The 19,434-nt window shown below is 38.6% G+C and overlaps 2 protein-coding genes across 2 annotated transcripts in view; one reads left to right on the plus strand and one right to left on the minus strand.

The window, feature by feature from the left end:
- Window positions 1-1,807: 1,807 nt before the first annotated feature.
- Window positions 1,808-14,494, minus strand: ifngr2 (interferon gamma receptor 2). Its single transcript, XM_077617018.1, has 7 exons — window positions 14,315-14,494; window positions 12,231-12,345; window positions 8,954-9,123; window positions 7,309-7,451; window positions 6,998-7,142; window positions 5,748-5,890; window positions 1,808-3,577 (listed from the first exon to the last, which is right to left on the minus strand). The coding sequence occupies exons 1-7, from the start codon at window positions 14,352-14,354 to the stop codon at window positions 3,476-3,478; spliced, it is 858 nt and encodes a 285-aa protein (XP_077473144.1). The 5' UTR covers window positions 14,355-14,494; the 3' UTR covers window positions 1,808-3,475.
- A 422-nt stretch (window positions 14,495-14,916) lies between these two features.
- The window catches only part of LOC144086540 (interleukin-10 receptor subunit beta-like), an 8,552-nt gene continuing 4,034 nt past the window's right edge, over window positions 14,917-19,434 (plus strand). The window contains exons 1-5 of the mRNA XM_077616421.1: window positions 14,917-15,067; window positions 15,752-15,866; window positions 16,232-16,410; window positions 17,765-17,919; window positions 18,576-18,723. Coding sequence (XP_077472547.1) covers window positions 15,010-15,067; window positions 15,752-15,866; window positions 16,232-16,410; window positions 17,765-17,919; window positions 18,576-18,723 — 655 coding nt within the window. The 5' untranslated portion in view covers window positions 14,917-15,009. The remainder of the gene's footprint in view (window positions 15,068-15,751; window positions 15,867-16,231; window positions 16,411-17,764; window positions 17,920-18,575; window positions 18,724-19,434) is intronic.

Here is a 19,434-nt window from a genome sequence, read left to right on the forward strand (position 1 = left end):
ACGAATTTAAAAGTCAAAATACATACATGTAAACGAGTGCCTTTTCAATTTTTTTTTAGTAATTTCACCACTATTAAAGTGGAAAAAAATGAATATTTTTTTAAAGATTCTTATGCTGTTGCTAATCAATGAGAGGATGCATTCCATAAGAGTCTACTGCAAAAAAAATGAATATTAAAGCAGTTCTAGATGTAATATCTCAGTTCTGTCACTAGCAATTTCCATATTTTAGCTCACAGGTTAGCAAAGAGCCAGATGCACCCATCAAAAGAGCCACATGTGGCTCCCAAGCCATAGGTTCCCTACCCCTGCTCTACGCTAAATGTAAATAATTTTTAAAAACTGGTTATTGGAGCTTTAGTCCAACCAAGTCTTCTTCGTCAGATTAGGGAGGTATTTTTCTTGTACAAATGCTGCTGTTCTTATTGTCTTGACACTTGTCAAGATGGCTGCCAAATTGCAGTTTCCATACCTTGAACTCTGATCTTGTAATATTAACTTGCAATAATTCTTGTGGGATTACTCATTGATTTCCTTGACTGTCTTAAGTTGTGATATTATGATCTGAGCTGTCCCTGTCCCTTAACAAGTTGTCTGAATGCTTATTTGCATTGTTCTTTTTTTCCATTCCCGTTTACCCCACCCCCATTTCCCCCAGATAGGTCAAACTTCCCCATCAGACAGCAAGAAGGTGACCTTCCATCTAAAGAATAATAAAACAGCTGGTAAGAAACATTTACTAGTGAATATTTTTTCAGATATTCAAATGCCACACCATACATTTGTTTAATTAAATACAGTTGTAACTCTACTTACGAAATTAATTGGTTCCAGAACTTTTTTCGTAACTTGAAAATATCGTAAGTAGAGCAGTACTTTATATGTAAATTCTCCCATTCGTTCCACGGTCCTCACAACTACCAATGAATCCTTGTAAAATTGGTCAAAGTGTCCCAATTTTGTAGGAAAAAATGTGAGAAAATGATAAACTGATTCCTTAATGTCTTAAAATGAAAACAAGCATACAAAATTGATCCGTGTTAAAATGCAGGGGAGTAGGAGGAAACTAACAGTAGGCAACAGAGAGAGGGGGGACAAAAACGAACACAGGAACACAAATCTAATAAAAATAAATGATTAAGAATTCAAAACAATATTAAATTAAACTTAATCTTTTTCATTAAGGTTTTATGATTTCTTTGGCATCTAATTTTTCACCCATTTTATTTATCGCCACTGCTTCTTACCTGTTTGGATTTAAATTCCCCTTCGGCGGTTTTGTTGACAGACATTTTGAGAAAAATTGATCTAAAGACAATTGCCTTGGGAAAACATGCTGTAACTACCATCAATTCTATCAGATCGAAACATGTATATATTTAAAGCATCCTTTAGGTTTTTATTCAGTAAAGATTAAAGAAACAATAAATTATTGTGTACCAGATTAATTCATTTTTAGATCAAGTCTGATTGTTGATTATTTTCTCATTACAGAATTCAGGAAGAATGATCGTAGCCTGTTAGTAAGTCCAGAAGGGTCATCAAAAGTGCCCTTTGATCCAAAACAAAAGCCGAAATCCGGGGTCCTGAAGTCTTCTCCCATACCATTTACGACCAACATCAAGAATTCTCCCATGGCTAGCAGAAATGTTTTACGTACTCCAAAAAGCACACCTAGAAGACGCCCCACTGCAGCAGATTTTTTTTGACATTTTACGCTTGAAATACAGTAGATACCAATGTAAACTTATTTTGTCAACGTTAAATCCATCTCTTACGTGGAAACTAAAGAAGCTAGTTTCCTAAATACAATTTTAAGTCTTTTTTTTTACTGGTGTATGTCAATAGACATAGTCTGTATCATGGTTCCATGTTCCAAGGACATTGTATAGATATTAGATACCAATTTACAGCGAGTCAGTGTATTTAATGGTTTTAATAGAACTGTTGATGGGGAGGAAAATCAACTATACTCAGAACGCTGGGGAAAAAAACTCAAATTCAAGTGGACCCAACAAGGGCTGTGGATGAGATACAAGAGGGAAAAAAGGTAAACAAGCCCACAAACCACTGATTTCTGATGTCTGACGCTTGACTGGTCTTCGACTAGGTGATTTCGCAGATTCTAAGCTGGATCATGGAAGTCATGGTGTCTGTAAGCAGTTAACCACTTTCAGGGATGATCTGTGATTTAGCTACCATAATTACATTTATGTATTTAAATGGAACATGACAATTTAACAGTGTTTTGAGGTATGAACGTGGGCACGGCACTAACTTGTCACATTTGTCCAGGTGACACCATATATTTTTGTTCTGTAATTTCAAGATTTGAAAAGTTAAATGCCAGTGCATCAATAACACTGGAGGTGTCACTCATTTTTTGGCGTGGGTCACATTGTAATTTCGCTTTCATCCGGAGGGCTGTTAGTTATGTCGTCTAGTTAAGCTGCCACAATTAATCGATTAATGAATTGAAAGATTTTCAGATCGTGGAGAGATCATTTGTGGACATACAAATGAGTACAAATCTTCTCTTTGAGCCTCTTAATAGCAAATATTCTTTTGTATTGGATTTATTAAAAGAAAAAGAAACGAAAAGAGGGGAAATATTAAATCTATCACATTTTAGCCTTGTTTTTTATTTAAAAAGGAAAAAGTTAGTTTTTTTAATCTTAATTTACAATGAAATATAAAAGGAATGGGGAAACATTTTAGATATAATATTTAGATATTTTTAAGAAATCATCAGATTTAAAAGAACTCGATCAAAACCCTAAATATGCAGTTTGTTACAGAGCTAAAACAGAAAAATGATTTTTGAACATAAAATAACACAAAAATAAATAAAATACAATTTGGGATTTATAAAATTGCAATTATTGATTTAAAAAGGGGAACACCAGGAAATATTCCCTATACATCTATTGTCTTCATTTGAATTTAATAATAAAACAAAGTTGGCCCTCATTATTTATTTTCCCGGGCCGCACCAAATGAGGCGGTGGGTCTGGTTTGGCCGCCATTTGGACACCAGTAAATGATAAATGGATGGCATAATCGTGAGTGTGGCTCCATGTAACTGACAGTAGAAAATTCAACCATTTAATAAACATTTCTGCACAAAATAAATAAAAAAAACATACAGGATCGGGCATGTAACTCATTGCCTGCCATTGGGAATGGTAGGTTTACCAATCCATTTAAACAGAGGACTGATTGTGAATGAACTTCTGGTGCTGCCAATGTTAACCAATAAATAATTCAATTCTAATCCAGTCCATGTTTTAAAAAGGATAGATACAATAAATGAAATGTTGAAGTGTGCATTAAACAGTTTCCAAAATGTGAAGATGTTATATTATAGAACTTGCAAATGCTACCACGTAAGATGTTAATTTCAAATTATTTTTTTATCAAACTGGGCATCATGTGGCAGATCAGTTGACAGGTCAGAGTGGACAGAGGGCATCGTTCACAATCCTCGAAAATCCATCCTAGTAATATCACAAATGTCCTCATTTGGAGTTTTGCTGGAGATTGGAACACGGGACAGGTCAGGGAAATCAATAAAGACCTTCGGAAGAACAAAAACAAAAGAATTTTGTATCAAACTGCACAAAGCCTAACAAAACAATAACCATTCATACAGAGAAATAGAAATGAACTAAATACAAATTCGTCCCCACTCTGGGAAAAAAAAACAGGATATTGGAATGGAAAATCATATTTTTATTTGTTCTAATTTGCCATTTACTGACAGTAACTAATAACTAGTGGTTATGACGTTGAATACTAAAAAGACATTCAGTACAATTCGGAGTGCAGGAGGGGGAGACAGACTTTTTGCATGGTAACGCGCTCGTAACAAACAAATTTAAATGAACTTGTATTACGATACAGACACTCAAAAATATGTTTAATCTAACCTTAGACTAAACTTAATTCTAATTTTGTTTTAAATGTTTTTTGGCTCTTTTTGCCCGGCCTCCACCCTGACTTTCAGACGGAGTTTTTAAAAGGAACCTATCGAGGGTTGTTTGCTTTTGTCTTCCCTTCAAAATATTCCGAAAATGACGCACAAAAATGTCCTCACAATAGGATAACGCACGACTACTTGCCAACTTGACCGGGTGCTCTTCTCGTATTGGCGAGCAAGCTCCACCCACGTACACCACTCATATTTTTCAATTTCGTGCTAAATATTGATTGTCATCATATGCTTTTTCTTTGCACAACTCTTCATTCCACCTGCTTGCTTTGGACCCATTGTTGTTCCATTTATTCAGCACCGACTAACAGGAAAAAAAAACGGAAAAATGCAATGCTCTGCCCATTGTTGGAAGGTTTCTTTACATGAGGTGCTTGCGGCGAGAAAGACTGTCTTTTTTCCCAAGATGGCGCAGACAGGGGCAGTAGATCTGTCCGCTCTAACTCGTTTTGTGTTTTACAGCGTTTCTATCTTTTTTTGAATTACATTTTAATATTTCTTAATACCTTCTTTGTACTTTATACTTTTTACTTTGTTTTTACAACTTTCTTTGTTCTATTAGCTTCGTTTCTTTCTCTTATTTCTTTTTTGGAACCATTCAGCCATGCCTCCGCTGTCATACACATGGGATCAGCTGTGAACAATACGCAGCAGAAAGGGCAACACCTCGATACCGCTGGAAATCCAGAGCTGGACAAAAGTGCCGGGAAAAGAAGCAACGCTTCAGACCAATCATTTCATCTATTCTTATGGGGAAAGTGAGATCCCTCCCCGATAAGACGAAAGAGCTGTCTGCGCTTACCAGGCCGGAAAGGGAGTATCGGGGGTGTTGTACTCTTATTGTTGATTCTTCAACTCCAGACTACTGAGGGACTGTGCGGATAAGCTTGGAAGAGTGACTGCTTATTTTCAACCTCGGTCACAGTCTGCAGAAGTTCCCCATCTTGTGGAAGACTTCCTGTGTATGGATCCAGTTTTATCCAACTCTATAACGTTTTATTCTTGTGTCTGTATCTGTTCTTGCTATTGCAACCAAGATGACGCCGCTCAAGTGGCAGCCGGTGGCAGTAGCTCCGTCCACTTTTACTCGTTTCTTTGTTTTTACAGCTTTTCTTTTTTTTTTTTAATTACATTTTAATATTTCTTAATACTTTCCTTTATACTTGACTTTGTACTTTATACCTTTTACTTTAATGTTTTCACAACCTATACGACTCGACTCGACCCATCGTGTGTGAGAAACAGTCATTGTTCTATTAGCTTAGTTTCTTTATGCTAGTCCTGGACGTTTTTTGGAACCATTCAAGCCAGGAAGGCTCCCAGTCCTAATGATCAGCTCCAGACTACTGAGGGACTGTGCGGATCATCTTGGAAGAGGGATTCTGCATATTTTCAGCCTCGGTCTGCAGAACGTTGTCTGGGCTTATCTAGGTCTACATTGTCCTGTGCTTGCTATTGCTACAAACTGAATTTCCCTAATACAGGATGAATAAACGTTAATCTAATCTAATGCTGTTCTCACAAGAAGCCTCTTGCGTCTTGGCCACCTGGCAGTCTCGTATGCTCGTATGTCAAAAATTATCTCGTATCTCAAGGCAAGTATTTGCTCGGAATTTTACTCGTATCTCAAATTCCTCGTATGTCGGGGCACTCGTATGTCAAGGTATTACTGTACCTCAGAAAAAAATTTGCAATGTAGTGAAGCCCCGAAGTGAAGAAGGATCACAGTATTTATGATAGTAGTATTTATACTCACAGGTACTGGTATCTTGTTTGAAGTTTGCAGCCACCCTTTGATTCTTTTCCTCTGATAAAGAAGGATGTACACAATGACTAGTATTACAATAACAAATAAGAGCACAATGGCCACAGTTATCTCCGTTTGTTTTGATGGGGGACCTGGTAAAAACAAAATAGGAAGATTGTTAGCATTTATTTTGTAATGAGTGTAAAAAGTCTACAAGTAATTATATTTGTAAGAAGCACATTACCAAAAATTATCTTAAAACAGAAATGCAAAGAAGGATTAAGCCTCAACCAAACTGGATAAGTACGATTTCAAAACTGATGATCTTTGTGTAAGACCTGCATATCAAGAAACCGATCTAATTGATTAGCTTCTCTTTTAATTAGTACTCATAGGTTTAAAAAATATCACCATAAAAAATAAATTTATAATTTCTAACACACCCTCTCTATGGGTTGGAATGAAAACCCGAACCCACTGCGGCCCTTAGTGGAATAGTTTTCCCACCCGTTTTAGAGGGTTGGTTCGGTATTGTCCTGCATCTCATTTTGGCTGTGTTATAGTCCTTTCGTTTTCATGCTCTGTGTGCGCTGCTCTATTGCTAACTCTGCTAATTGATTAGGTGTTCCTCACCATCTTCTTTGTCTACTGAACGCTGGTCTGGAACTAGCATTCACGTTGCATCAGCACCCTTGTTCTTTGTGATATTCGGGTGCTTTAATTACAATTTATATTTTTAGACTTTTTTTATTATTATTGTTGAAAAAAATGAGTACTAGGTTCAAAAAATCACCATAAAAAATATATTTATAATTTGGAACAATATAAAGCCTATATAGCAACTAAGTCTTACATTTATTAGCATCTAAGAGCACAATTGACAACAGATTGAAATTTTGCATCTCAACAGGCGCAATAACAAATAGATTCCTAGATTGTAGTTTGCTTGCAGCCTTGTAATTAATGTTATTTTTTGATAAGCTATAAAAGGATTGCATCAATGATCACATACGATAATAGATTTTCTTAGTTTGTTTATGTCTGATGGTTGACATGACAGATTCACATTGGGCATAGTATCTCGACCAAGGCGCCAGCTGCTTAAATTCTGTATCTTTTTTGATTGTTTTGTAATTTACAATTTAACAACTGAAAAGATACAAATGCTGACAAAACCATAAAAACCCAATGTGGAGATTTTGATCTATATTTTTCCAAATCATACAGTAGATACCAAATAACCCTAACTGTGCACTCACGTGACTGTGGGATGGTTTCACATTTGGGGCAGCTGCCCAGTCCAACAGGAATATTAAAATAAGTGTACTGCACGCTTGCACAGTAGCGTTTCCCCTCCGTCAAATTGTCAATGGACACAGAAGACACAGCGTCATCGTCTAATGCCTGTTAAAGAGAAACCTCTGCATAATTTATTATCATCTCTGATGGACCGATGCAAAAATAGTGATATCGTTAAATAAATCAGTTAATTGAAACAGACTACTCATCGTTCCACATTGCTAACACTGTTACTTGCATCATTCGTCATCATTCACGTTGAGTGTCTTACCTCCAAGGGTTCTCCCTCTTTTCCAAAATAAATTCGATGCTTTACGTGATAACCTTCCTGTGTGATCCCACTCTTTCTACTTATATGAAGAGTCAATGAACCAGGTCGTACACTCAAACCAACTTCGGGGCTACATGAGTTACCTGAAGAAGGAAAACATCAGCATGCTCACATCAAATGCGGAAAATTAAGTATTAAAAAATAAGAACATTTTTAAACAAACTGATTCATGCTTATTAATTTTACCATTTAAAAAAGCTATCCTACTGTCAACTACCATTTCTGCTGAATGTATTGTGCGATGTAAACTATTGAATTTTATTGATGTTACAGATCCTCTTTCTTGGAACCATAGTCTGTGACAGACTAGTAAGTATTGTGTTTTATTCTTGAGGTGGTTTGACTTTGGCATCAAATCATAATGTTTACCGATGTTGCTTAACTAATTTCTGTCGTGCCCATAATTTTTTGCTCCCTTCATCAAGAAGAGAGCAAACATCAGTGCGCATTCAACATGACTCATTTAATAGGGTGCAATAGGATCAAAAACATCCCTCATTGAAAATGAAATATTAACACAACCAAACTAGTTGGGATTAAAGTCAAAGGGATATTGATCTACTTATGTATTCATACAGGAAGTATTATTTGAGGCCCAGTTGCGAGAGTGGTTATCGCGTCGATCTCACAGCTCTGGGGTCCTGGGTTCAAATCCAGGTCATGTCCATCTGTGGAGTTTGCATGTTCTCCCCGGGCTTGCGTGGGTTTCCTCCGGGTACTCCGGTTTCCTCCCACATTCCAAAGACATGCATGGTAGGCTGATTAGACACTCTAAATTGCCCCGAACTATGAGTGTGAGTGTGCATGGTTGTCTGTCTCCTTGTGCCCTGCCTCTGGAGTCAGCTGGGATATGCTCCAGCACCCTCGTGACCCTGATGAGGATAAAGCAGTTCAGAAAATGAGATGAGAAGTATTATTTGATAAGTTGCAGTGGAACCATCAAAATATGCTTCCCCATAAACAGAACCAAGGAATAGTAATGAAAAAACTGTGGTAATAAAATTTGACAAGGTAGCAAAATCTGATAGATGCGTCTATCAAAAAAATACTTTGGTAGCACAATATGGTAAGTGAGAGAAATTTGACAGATTACAGGCCTACAAAATTGCAATATGTAGTTAGATGCAGAGCTTCCAACTACTCCAGGATTTCAGGAGTTTACCTGGAAATGCAACGCAAATTTCGGGACTCCGGACAAGCTCCCTAAACTCCGGAAATCCGAAAAAAATGTCATTTAAATTTTTCTGGAAGCAACCATTTCAGAAAAGTAGAAAATTTCCAATTTAAATGCCTCGAAATTCACACCATCGCTACGGCTTCCACCATCTTGATTCAACTGCACTGTAAACCGGAAGAATTCGGTAACAAGAGTGCATTGTGAATCATCCAAGTTACAAGTTCTGACAAATGATTCGTCTTGTACGACGATTTTGCGTGAATCGCATTCAATTCAGATAAACTCCGGAAATGGAACAAGGGTACTCCTGAAATCGGGTAGACGGAGGTTAGCAGTTCTGTAGATGTATCTTAGATTTGATTAATCCAACATATGAGATGAAGTTATCCAATCCAATCCAATGCTCACCTTGTTTGCTACAGGCTATGGCTGGATCTGACTTCAGCCCAAGTCTCTCTGCTCGCACACCCAACATAACACAGGCATGCTCTGCCTTAGTTTTCATTGATGTTACATTACAGTAAGTAGAATATATCTGCTTGCAGTATGGGATGTCATTCCAGTGAGTGGAGTCAAAACTGATTAAAAAAACAGAAACAATTGGAAGGTTTCATTTTTCACATGACATTTTTTTAAATGATTTACATTTTACATTAAGTGTCATTTTTTATAGTTACATTGAGAACGACTTTGAGGTTTGTTTCAACTAAGGGTTAGTATTCAGGTTTTTAAAACTGTAATATGAGCATATCCCACTTCTAGACAGTATTTACAATGCCGTGAAAAAGTATTTGCCCCCTTCCTGATTTCTGTCTTTTGCATATTTACCACACATTAAGGTTTCAGATCATCAAACCAATTTTGGTATGGCACAGAGACAACCCGAGGAAATAGAAAATACAGTTTCTAAATGATGACTATATTTACCAAGGCAGAAAAAAATGTCAAACTTATCTGGCCCTCTGTGAAAAAGTAATTGGCCCCTTAACCTTACAACGGATTGTGCGACCTTTGGCAGCAATAACTGAAATCAAGCATTTACGATAATTTGTGAGGAGTCTTTCACAATGCTTTGGAGGAATTTTGGCCTACTGTTCTGTGCAGAATTGTTTCAATTCTGCAATATTAGTGAGTTTTCTAGCATGACCAGCTCGTTTCAGATCACACCACAGCATTTCAATAGGATTTAAATCCGGACTTTGACTTGGCCACTCCAAAATCTTAACTTTTTTTTTTTTTTTTGCCATTAAGAGGTGGAACTGTTGGTGTGCTTTTGATCATTTTCATGCTGCAAGCTCAAAGAGCACTCAAGTTTGAGCGCACGAACTGAGGTTCTCCTTCAAATATGAAAAAAACAGGAAGGGGGGCAAATACTTTTTCATGGCACTGTATATGGCCGGACAAAACTGGGTCACTGCCCATCTATTCCGATTATTATCTAAATGCACCAACTGATTTGCTTGCGGTTGAGACATTTTAATATTACATACCAACCACTGTACAAACTAAACCAACCATTTTGAAGGAAGTGTGTATTCAGTATGTATAACTTTATATAATGCTTTGCATAGTATACTAAACATTACTAAAGATTTTGATACATACCACTAGGCCTGGGCAATATGACAAAAATTGTTATCACAATCAAATTAAAAGAAAATTTACAGTCTATCGATAGTTATCCCGATAACTATCACATATTTTGTCTTTCAAATTTGAAACTTCTGAGAAAGAAATTAAATTCTTCAATTCAATTATGAAACTTACTTTAAAAACGAGTATATAAAAGATGATGATTTTAAAGTGTTTTGTTGTTCTCTTGTGCAATAAGACTCCCTCCATACACTATGAAAAGTAATGAATAGTAAAACCTGCAGAAATTTTGACAGGAATCTTTATTTTTATACATTTGCCTTAAAACCAAAAGTTGCTGTGCAATATGAAATGGACAAATAAAGTGGAGGACAGGGCGACTTCACTTGGATCTTTTAGAGCAGGGGTGGGCAAACCGGTCTTTGAGGGTTCGCTGTGGATGCAGATTTTGTTCCAACCGATCCAGCACAGACAGTTTAACAAATGAGATTTCTGCAGAAAACAAGAAGCACCTCACTACAAACTACTGATTATAATTGTAGGACACCAGATTGGTGAAAAGGTGCCCTCTCTATGGGTTGGAATGAAAACCCGCACCCACTGCGGCCCTTAGTGGAATAGTTTTCCCACCCGTTTTAGAGGGTTGGTTCGGTATTGTCCTGCATCTCATTTTGGCTGTGTTATAGTCCTTTCGCTTTCATGCTCTGTGTGCACTGCTCGATTGCTAACTCTGCTAATTGATTAGGTGTTCCTCACCATCTTCTTTGTCTACTGAACATTGGCCTGGAACTAGCGTTCACATTGCATCAGCACCAATGTTCCCTCTAAGCTGCACGCGTGCGCAATTGCGCACTACTCTCGTCTTCTCTGCGCAGCAGCAATCATATGGCGCGCAGTAAATAAAATCCCCCCCAATTTTTTTTTAACCCCTTTCCCCATGATGGCACCGTTTAAGCGGCAGCCAGTGGCAGTAGCTCTGTCCACTTATGTTTTTCGTGTTTTACAGCATGTTTTACATGAAAAATTAGAGGGAACATTGACATGCACCTGCTTGTGGCAGGTGTGATACTGGTGTGCCCATAGCGAGCAATGATGATGTCGTGACCGGATGATTCGCCTAAAGACGTTTCGCCGACGGACGTTTGACAAACGGACAGGTTGCCGAATGAACGTTCGTTCAAACAGCGTTTAATGATTAAATACAAATACTAGTATTTGTTAGTTTAATGATTAAATACAAATACTAGTATAGTTTAGTTTAAAGATTAAATACAAATACTAGTATTTGTTAGTTTAATGATTAAATACAAATACTAGTATTTTAATCATTAAACACTGTTTTCAGCTGGATTTGACCGAATTTGAGAGCATTTTGAGCCGTTTGGCGAATGGACGTATATAGACGTCTTTTTGCCTCCATCGCGACATTTTACCGAGGAATTCACTTCCCTGGGCTCGGTTCTAATGTCCAAAGCGCTCCAGTATTTGTAGTTAATCATTAAATGCTGCTTTAGGATGGATTTGACCCGATTGCTGTCATTTTACGGCTCAGTTCTGCTACATCTGCCCGCCCAAGAGTGCTTATTCCCGGGCTGCCATTGATGGTAGACTAATAAATTGAGTGATGAGCAGCAAAGGGAAATGAATCATTGATTTTTACTTTAATTTGGACAACGCCGGCGGCGGGCCGGATTAAAAATCCTAACGGGCCGTATATTAGCCCGCGGGCCGAGGTTGAAAAACTTGTACACACATGATCCGAGGGTGGGGCGAGCGCGCGAATCCCGTTTCGGCGGAACGTCCATTCGGCGACCTGCCCGTCTGTCAAACGTCCGTCGGCGAAACGTCTTTAGGCGAATCATCCGAGTACCGATGATGTCGCTCACACTGGTACTCAGTGCGCTCAGGGAGGTTGTCTTTCTGCCCAGACCAACGAAAAATTAGAGGGAACATTGATCAGCACCCCCTGTTCTTTGTGGTGTTCGGGTGCTTTAATTGCAATTTATATTTATCAACTCTTACCATTTTTTTATTATTGTTGACGAAAAATTATTTGACGAAAATTACCGTTGTCTTTTTATTGCCCACTAACCTGCGGTACATGACTGTGTAATTGACAGTGGTCTCTTCTGTAGCAGGAGTCCATGTCAACTGCCAGTTATCAAATAGGATATGCTGTGGCATAACTGGAGGCGCCTCGCTGAGTACTGGAAAATATCAAATCTTAAGATTAATTTTAAAATGGAGAAAGAGAGATCCAATGCAAAAGGAACATTTTCATCCTCTGATCCGATTCCAGCGCAATCAGTTGTACCCGGATTGGACAATATTTTTTATTAAAAGACCGACTTTATATTTTGGCAGACAATTGCAAGAGTCCCTCTGATCCGAGTCACATGTCGTTTGATCCAAGTCTCGAGCAAAGCCCAAGTCTTTTGTGTTGTAGGCAAGTCACAGAGTTAAGTTGCGTCAAGTCATGAGGTTATGTCGAGTCAAGCTGAGTCACAACTTTGTTAAGCTAGGTCGGGTAAAGTCACAAATCAAGCCAAGTCACAAGGTAAAGTCACAAATTTGTTAATCTGAGTAGGGTCAGGTGACAAGTTTATTGAGGCGAGACAAGCAAGTTGTCAAGAAAAATCAGATCGTGACAATAAAAAAAAAATCTTTGGCAGCACAGTGATTTAGTGGTTAGCATGTCCACCTTATAATTCTGCTAGTTCAATCCCAAACACCAGCTTTCTTACGTGTCAGGCCCAGGGCCAGACAGGTGGGTGGTTGCTCCTCTCACCCAATCACAGATCCAGATTTATTTGTTCTGTTAGCCTGGCTTCTTTCTGCTACTTCTTTTTTCGGAACCATTCAGCCATGCCTACGCTGTCACATACATGGGACTAGCTGTTACAATACGCAGCAGAAGGAGCAACATCTCGGTGCCGCCGGAGATTCGGAGCTGGACAAAAGTGCCGGGAGAAGAGGCAACGCTTCTGACCAACCATTGCATCATGGGATAAGATGGAAGAGCTGTCGGCGTTTACCAGCAACGGAGTCGAGGGGCTCTACTCTGCTACTGTTGTCTTCAGCTCCAGACTACTGAGGAACTGTGCGGATAAGCTTGGAAGAGTGACGCTGCATATTACTACCTCGCTCACAGTCTGCAGAAGTTCCCCATCTTGTGGAAGACTTCCTTTGTGTGGTTCCAGTTTTTGTCCAACTTTCCAACGTCTTTTTGAGTCTGTATCCGTTTTAGCTACCGCAACCAAGATGGGGCCGTTCAAGTGGCAGCCGGCGGCGGTAGCTCCGTCCACTCTTGCTCGATTTGTGTTTTTGCTGCTTTTCTGTCTTAATTATTTGATTTGGTGATTCTTAATGATCCCATTTACTTTGATTTGCTTTGTACTTTGTGCTTTTGCTTTGTTGTTCTGTCTAATCACCCTCTTGCTACTGCCACAATGAAATTTCCCGAATAAGGGATGAATAAAGTTATCCAATCCAAGAAAACAACCATTACTGGATGAATTAATTCCTTATGATATTGACCATTGTAATGTGTTTTTGATTCATACAGTATCTCAGAAATACCAATGGTGATGATTTTTCTTAAGATTTTCCCTTCAAAGTAACACATTTGTACTCCCTATTAAAACCATGAATATGTAGGTGAAAATTGTGTATCAGTGGGTGGCTTATACACGAGAAATTGTAAAAATTCAACGATTTCAAGGCAATTTTAACGGTGTGGCTTATATGCGAGTAAATACGGTAATTACCATATTGATGTCCCCAAGTTCCACAATTGACATTTTGACAAACTCGTCATCAAGGTGTGCGGCTTTAGGTGTATGTAAAGATGAGGAAAACGCAAATATAATTCAACTGTGATCATGATCTAACCAACCAACTTGTCAGAATAATCCTATTTATATTTATCATTGACTAAACGTGCCAATTATTGAATTTTTATTAGGCCCATATTAGCTGATCAAAACTAGACTTACTAACTTTCCCGACATTCAAAGGACTAACTCTTTATCAATCTATATTCCGGTAATCGTGTTTTCATAGAGATTTTAGTTCTACATTTCATTTGAATTTCTTAAATTGTATTCATATCTTTTGAGTCAGGTTCAAAAAACTGAATTTTATATACTTACACTATACGTACTGGCATTAACTTACCTTGTATGACGAAGTGAAAGTAAATAAGAAGGAGAACCATAGTGACTAGGTAAAAAAATATTTTTAAAACACTATCTTAATCCTGGCAGGATTCTGGTTCTGGTTTGAGACATTTGATATCACTAAGCACCTAGCGCTATCAATATTTGCGTATTACATATGTAGTTTACGTTGTTCATAGTAAACGCTTATAAGAGTCAAGATGTCTAAATAAGCGATGTAACTCACTGGCGGCCATCTTGCAACATAGACTTTCCTACAGGAATCAATGTGACGGATTTTCACCATCGAATAAAATTGAAAAAAAAACAAAACTAAAAATCGAATTACTGACAGATTTACAAACGGATTAACAAATCATATTAAGGTGACTATGATCCAGGTCAAATGTATTTTTTAAAACCATTTAGTATGCCCTAAAATCACTGCATCTCTCACATTTATGAAAATCCAAGCCGCCTGAAATTTAGTTGAAAATAGAGCAATCTAAACTGACATCAATGTTTTGTCATGTGTGTTCTGTACTTAAATGGGCGACAACCGATGACGTCCGTTTCCGTTGACCCTTAGCGCGCATAACATATCTATTGAGGCTCAAGTCCGTGTTCTACTCAAGTAAACACTGGCTACCCGGAAATACAAAACCGAAAGTGATTCGACTGTGCACCATGTTAACTCGATGAGCGTTTTTAAATATGTATTCAAATATTTTAAATTCTGTAATGCTACTCCTAACGTCGAGTGGAACAACAGGTAATTGAACAATTAAATTGTTATTTTGCTTTGCTGTAAAATTTAATTTCTACATTTAGTTCGAGCTTAGTTGGTTGAATCTGTGTTTCTATTGATGGACACTGGCGGGGCTAGACTTTTGTCATGGGGTGGCCACGATTATTTCTAGGGGGCCACAGTCAATCGTAATATTTTTATAAACTGAGCATTGAAAATAAAAGGTTCTAAATACCATTGCATTGTACTTATAAAGTACACGTATGTTCATTTATTCATTCAATTTTTTTAACCGCTTTATCCTCACTAGGGTCGTGGGGGGTGCTGGAGCCTATCCCAGCTGACTTCGGACTAAAGGCGGGGGACACCCTGAATCGGTGGCCAGCCGATCGCAGGGCACGAGGAGACGGACAACCATTCGCTCTCGCACTCATGCCTAGGGGCTAGGGTCCGCATATAAGCTGTACCCTTGATTCAGTCAGCATTTTTTTGTTACAATTACGTCTTATAATCGAGAAAACACGGTATTAATGGGACATTTTTGTTCCTTTAAGTTAGGAGTTAGCCAGCAGAAAGCATGTACACTCTTTGTCACACCCCTCAGCCTGTAGAACATTAGTTGATAAGTGGAAACAATGAAGTTTTGTTTCATTTGTGAATTTTTCATCGCAATATTCCCAGTATAAACAAACTATTTAATGGTTTTAGGTCTTATAAATCCACCCAGAAATGTACGTCTTAACTCCACAAACATGAATTTGGTACTGAGGTGGGATTCACCTGAGGGTGCAACCAATGACCTTCTCTACACTGCAGAATGCATGTAAGTAAATACTTTTTTCAGTGTCTTATTTTTTGTGTGTTTTAACATTCTTTTGTTTGTTGTCATTTTCCATACTGCTTATCCTCATAAGGGCCATTAAGTCTTTCCTTTGGTGTTGAGTAGCTTTATTTCGCCACCCATTGTTGGTAATGCGAGGCAACTCAGCTACCCTCCCTCCAAACCTGCTGCAGAATTGGGAAACACTGAAATAAACAATCTAAACATCTTGATAAAAACCCCTGCCTCTGGCCCCAAGTCAACTGGCATAGGCTCCAGCACCCCCCACAACCCTAATGATGATAAAGTGGTTAAGAAAATGAGATATTTTGTACTGATGTTTAGTTTCATGTGTGCTCTCTCCACAGTAGCTCCGTCCGAATGTGCCCGATGGGTTGTGTGAACATTTCAACCCTTGAATGCGACTTTAGCAGTCTCAGCAACTACCTCAGTGTGTATGGAAGATACAAAGCCAGAGTGAAAGCAATCCAAGGGCCAGAGAACTCTTCCTGGGTGGAAAGTAAACCAATTACATTGGACAGTGATAGTAAGTAATAATAATGATAATACTACTAATAATAATTGGACATGGGCCCTGTCGTCATCATCAACAACAAAAAACAATTTGTCATCACACCCAGAAACTGCGTATGACGAAATTGGTAGTGCTTCTCCATAAGGTGCGTTTTCTCGGCAAAAGACCTAAATAAGTGATAGTTACGGACTCGTAATTTGGCATTCTGCCGTTATGGATACCTCGCCCCCCGAGCGGGTCACTTACCTCTCACTGTCTTTCACTTACCTTCAGTCAGCCAGTAGGAGGCAGATCACCACCCAAACATCTTTTCATATTAATTCAGAAGGTAATGTGTGTTATGTTACCGCAAGTTTAGAGTTCTGATGGATGTGGGGAAAAACTGTCCTTAAGCCTATTTGTCTGTACTTTGTGGGACCTATAGCGTCTGCCAGAGGGCAGAAGCTGGAACAGATTGTGACCAGGGTGGTATGGGTCCCCGATGATGTTCCTGGCTCTGCTCATCAAATATATACCCATACAACATCACACCCATCCTTAGGGGCAATTTAGAGTGTCCAATCAGCCTACCTGTTACGATCTGGGGCGGCGGGCCCCGAAGCAGGCAAATGCACACAAGCCGGGCGTGGAGCTATCTGTTTATTTTGAGTGTTTGTTGGGTAGGGATAGGTGAAAGCACATGGAGAGAAGTGTAGTGGTGTCGTCTTGTGTAGCTTGGAGGTCGATAAACAAGAGGTCCATAGAGGTGTCCAAAGCGAAGGTACAAAATGTGTGGTCAAGATCGTGGTCGTGAGTGTGGTCAAGGTCCTGGGAACAAAACAAGAGGTCGGAGATGAGGTGAGGCAAACAAAGAGGTGGCGCGAGAAGGGACGTAACAGTAAACTGATTAAGACAATGCAGCAACGTGGTCATGTTGTGGTTGGCTTAAATAGTCCTTGATGTCTGATGAGACGCACCTGCCTTTGCTTAACCCATCAGCTGCTCGACTTGTGATTGGGTGACAGGAGGAACCACCCACCTGTCTGGCCCTGGGCCTAACACTACCATGCATGTCTTTGGAATGTGGGAGGAAACCAGCCAGAGTACCTGGTGAAAACCCACGCAGGGCCAGGGACAACATGCAAACTCCACACAGGTGGACCGACCTGGATTTGAACCCATGATCCCAAAGCTATGAGGCCGACGTGCTAACCGTCTGGCAAAAGTATTTTTCTTAAGTCAAGCTCCCAGGTATCGCTTTGCTGATTGTTTGTCGGGTCATGATCCCTTAACCACAGTCTCTAGAACGTATGATAGATTGTTGGGCATTTAGGAAGCGGAGTTTACCAAAGGTCAATTATCTAAATACATTTCTTATGCTTTTTAGCTAAGATAGGTCCACCCAATGTCCAGCTCATTTCCACTGGGGCCAGAATCCAAATTGAAATTGAAGATCCAGAATTTGCCATCTCAAACCTCAAGAATGTTTTTGGCGATCTCACTTACAACATCACCTACTGGAAAGAAGGCCAGAGTGAAAAGGTGAGCTTATTAGACCTTGTAGTAAGAGACTTGGTTCCACCATCCATGAAATCTACTTTATGAAATATAATATATTTTTCCAAATCGTGGTGATACTTTAATCCAAGTTATCGAAATGAAGGTGTTGGAGTCAGTTTGTGGCTTATTTGATGGGTTTAGTGATTGTGAGTGCACATTGACAAGTAGAACTGAACAAACCTTCTCATAATACGACACACATTGAAGTGACTGTTCAATTTACATAAATGTTGATCGTATTTAGCATATTGAGCATGTGTCATTTCCCTCCCAAGTTTGGAGACACCTACCTCAGAGGAGGAATTCCAATCCAATCATCCAAATGTAGCCTTATTGAATGCCAGTGCTGAGTATCAGATCGGGACGTCACGACTGTCCATTGGCGTCACTTCACTAAGTTGAACAATTAATGCATTTGTATCATCAACACCTGCATTGCATTGGGTCTGGAAATTTATGATTCCGCCCACATCATGTTTAATAATACATCTGAATAAAAAATATGCTGTTTTAGTCCCTTTATCTATTATATGTGGATGTAAAAGGGTACATTCCCCCATTGTTCCCCTCTCACTTCATTTGTGGCTGAATTTCTGGAGATTAATTAATTAAATCGACTGCCTTTTTTCTTCTTACAGGGAAAACACATCAGTAATTTACGGGAAAACCAAATGCTTCTAAAAGACTTGGACTCATGGACCACATATTGTGTCCAAGTCCAAATAATTGCAGCGAGGAACAAGTTTAGTCAGCCAAGCCATCCAGTTTGTAAGCGCAACACCAGTGGTGAGTGTCATTTTATGGCAACTTTGTCTAAGCAACTCATTTTGATTTAAATTTCAGTAATGGTTTTAATACAGTCGCACCTCCTATTTCTGAAATAATTGGTTGAGAATTTTTTTCATAAGTTGATTTTTTTGTAAGTAGAGCAGTACTTTATATGTAAATTCTCAAATTCTTTTCCACGGTCCTCACAAAACTACAAATCCTTTAAAATTGATCAAAGTGTCCCAATTTTGTAAAAAAGATGTGAGAAACACACACAAAAAGAGAAAATTATCATAAAACTATTTAATAAGCCATTAACAGGAATAATAAACATGCAAAATCTATTCGTGTCGAAGCGTGGGTGCCCAAATGTCAGGAAGCTAATGTTAGGTAACAGAGACAGAGAAAACATGAACCCATGAACACACATCTAATAAACATAAAACTAAGAATTCAAAACAACACAAATTGAACGTTTAATCTTTTTAATGAACGTTTTATGATCTCTTTTGCATCTTAATTTTTCACCCATTTTATTTCTCACCGCTGCTTCCTACCTATTTGGGTTTAAGTTCCCCTTTGAAAGTGCTTGTTGACGGACGTTTTGAGAAAAGTCGATCTAAAGACAATTGGCTTTGAAAACTTTTAGTAATGTTTCTAAAATGGATAAGAAAAATATTATATATATATATATATATATATATATATATATATATATATGTATATATG

This window comes from Stigmatopora argus, chromosome 13 (assembly GCF_051989625.1).
Source record: "Stigmatopora argus isolate UIUO_Sarg chromosome 13, RoL_Sarg_1.0, whole genome shotgun sequence".
Lineage (NCBI taxonomy): Eukaryota > Metazoa > Chordata > Actinopteri > Syngnathiformes > Syngnathidae > Stigmatopora > Stigmatopora argus.

What these genes read in the sequence shown, in the direction of transcription:
- ifngr2 (XM_077617018.1), bottom strand. Translation starts at nt 14,354, where the DNA reads ATGGTTCTCCTTCTTATTTACTTTCACTTCGTCATACAAG. An exon ending in TACACAGTCATGTACCGCAG is followed by an intron (nt 9,124 to 12,230) that starts GTTAGTGGGCAA and finishes TTTTTTAATCAG; the next exon opens with TTTTGACTCCACTCACTGGA. An exon ending in TGAAACCATCCCACAGTCAC is followed by an intron (nt 5,891 to 6,997) that starts GTGAGTGCACAG and finishes TGTTTTTACCAG; the next exon opens with GTCCCCCATCAAAACAAACG.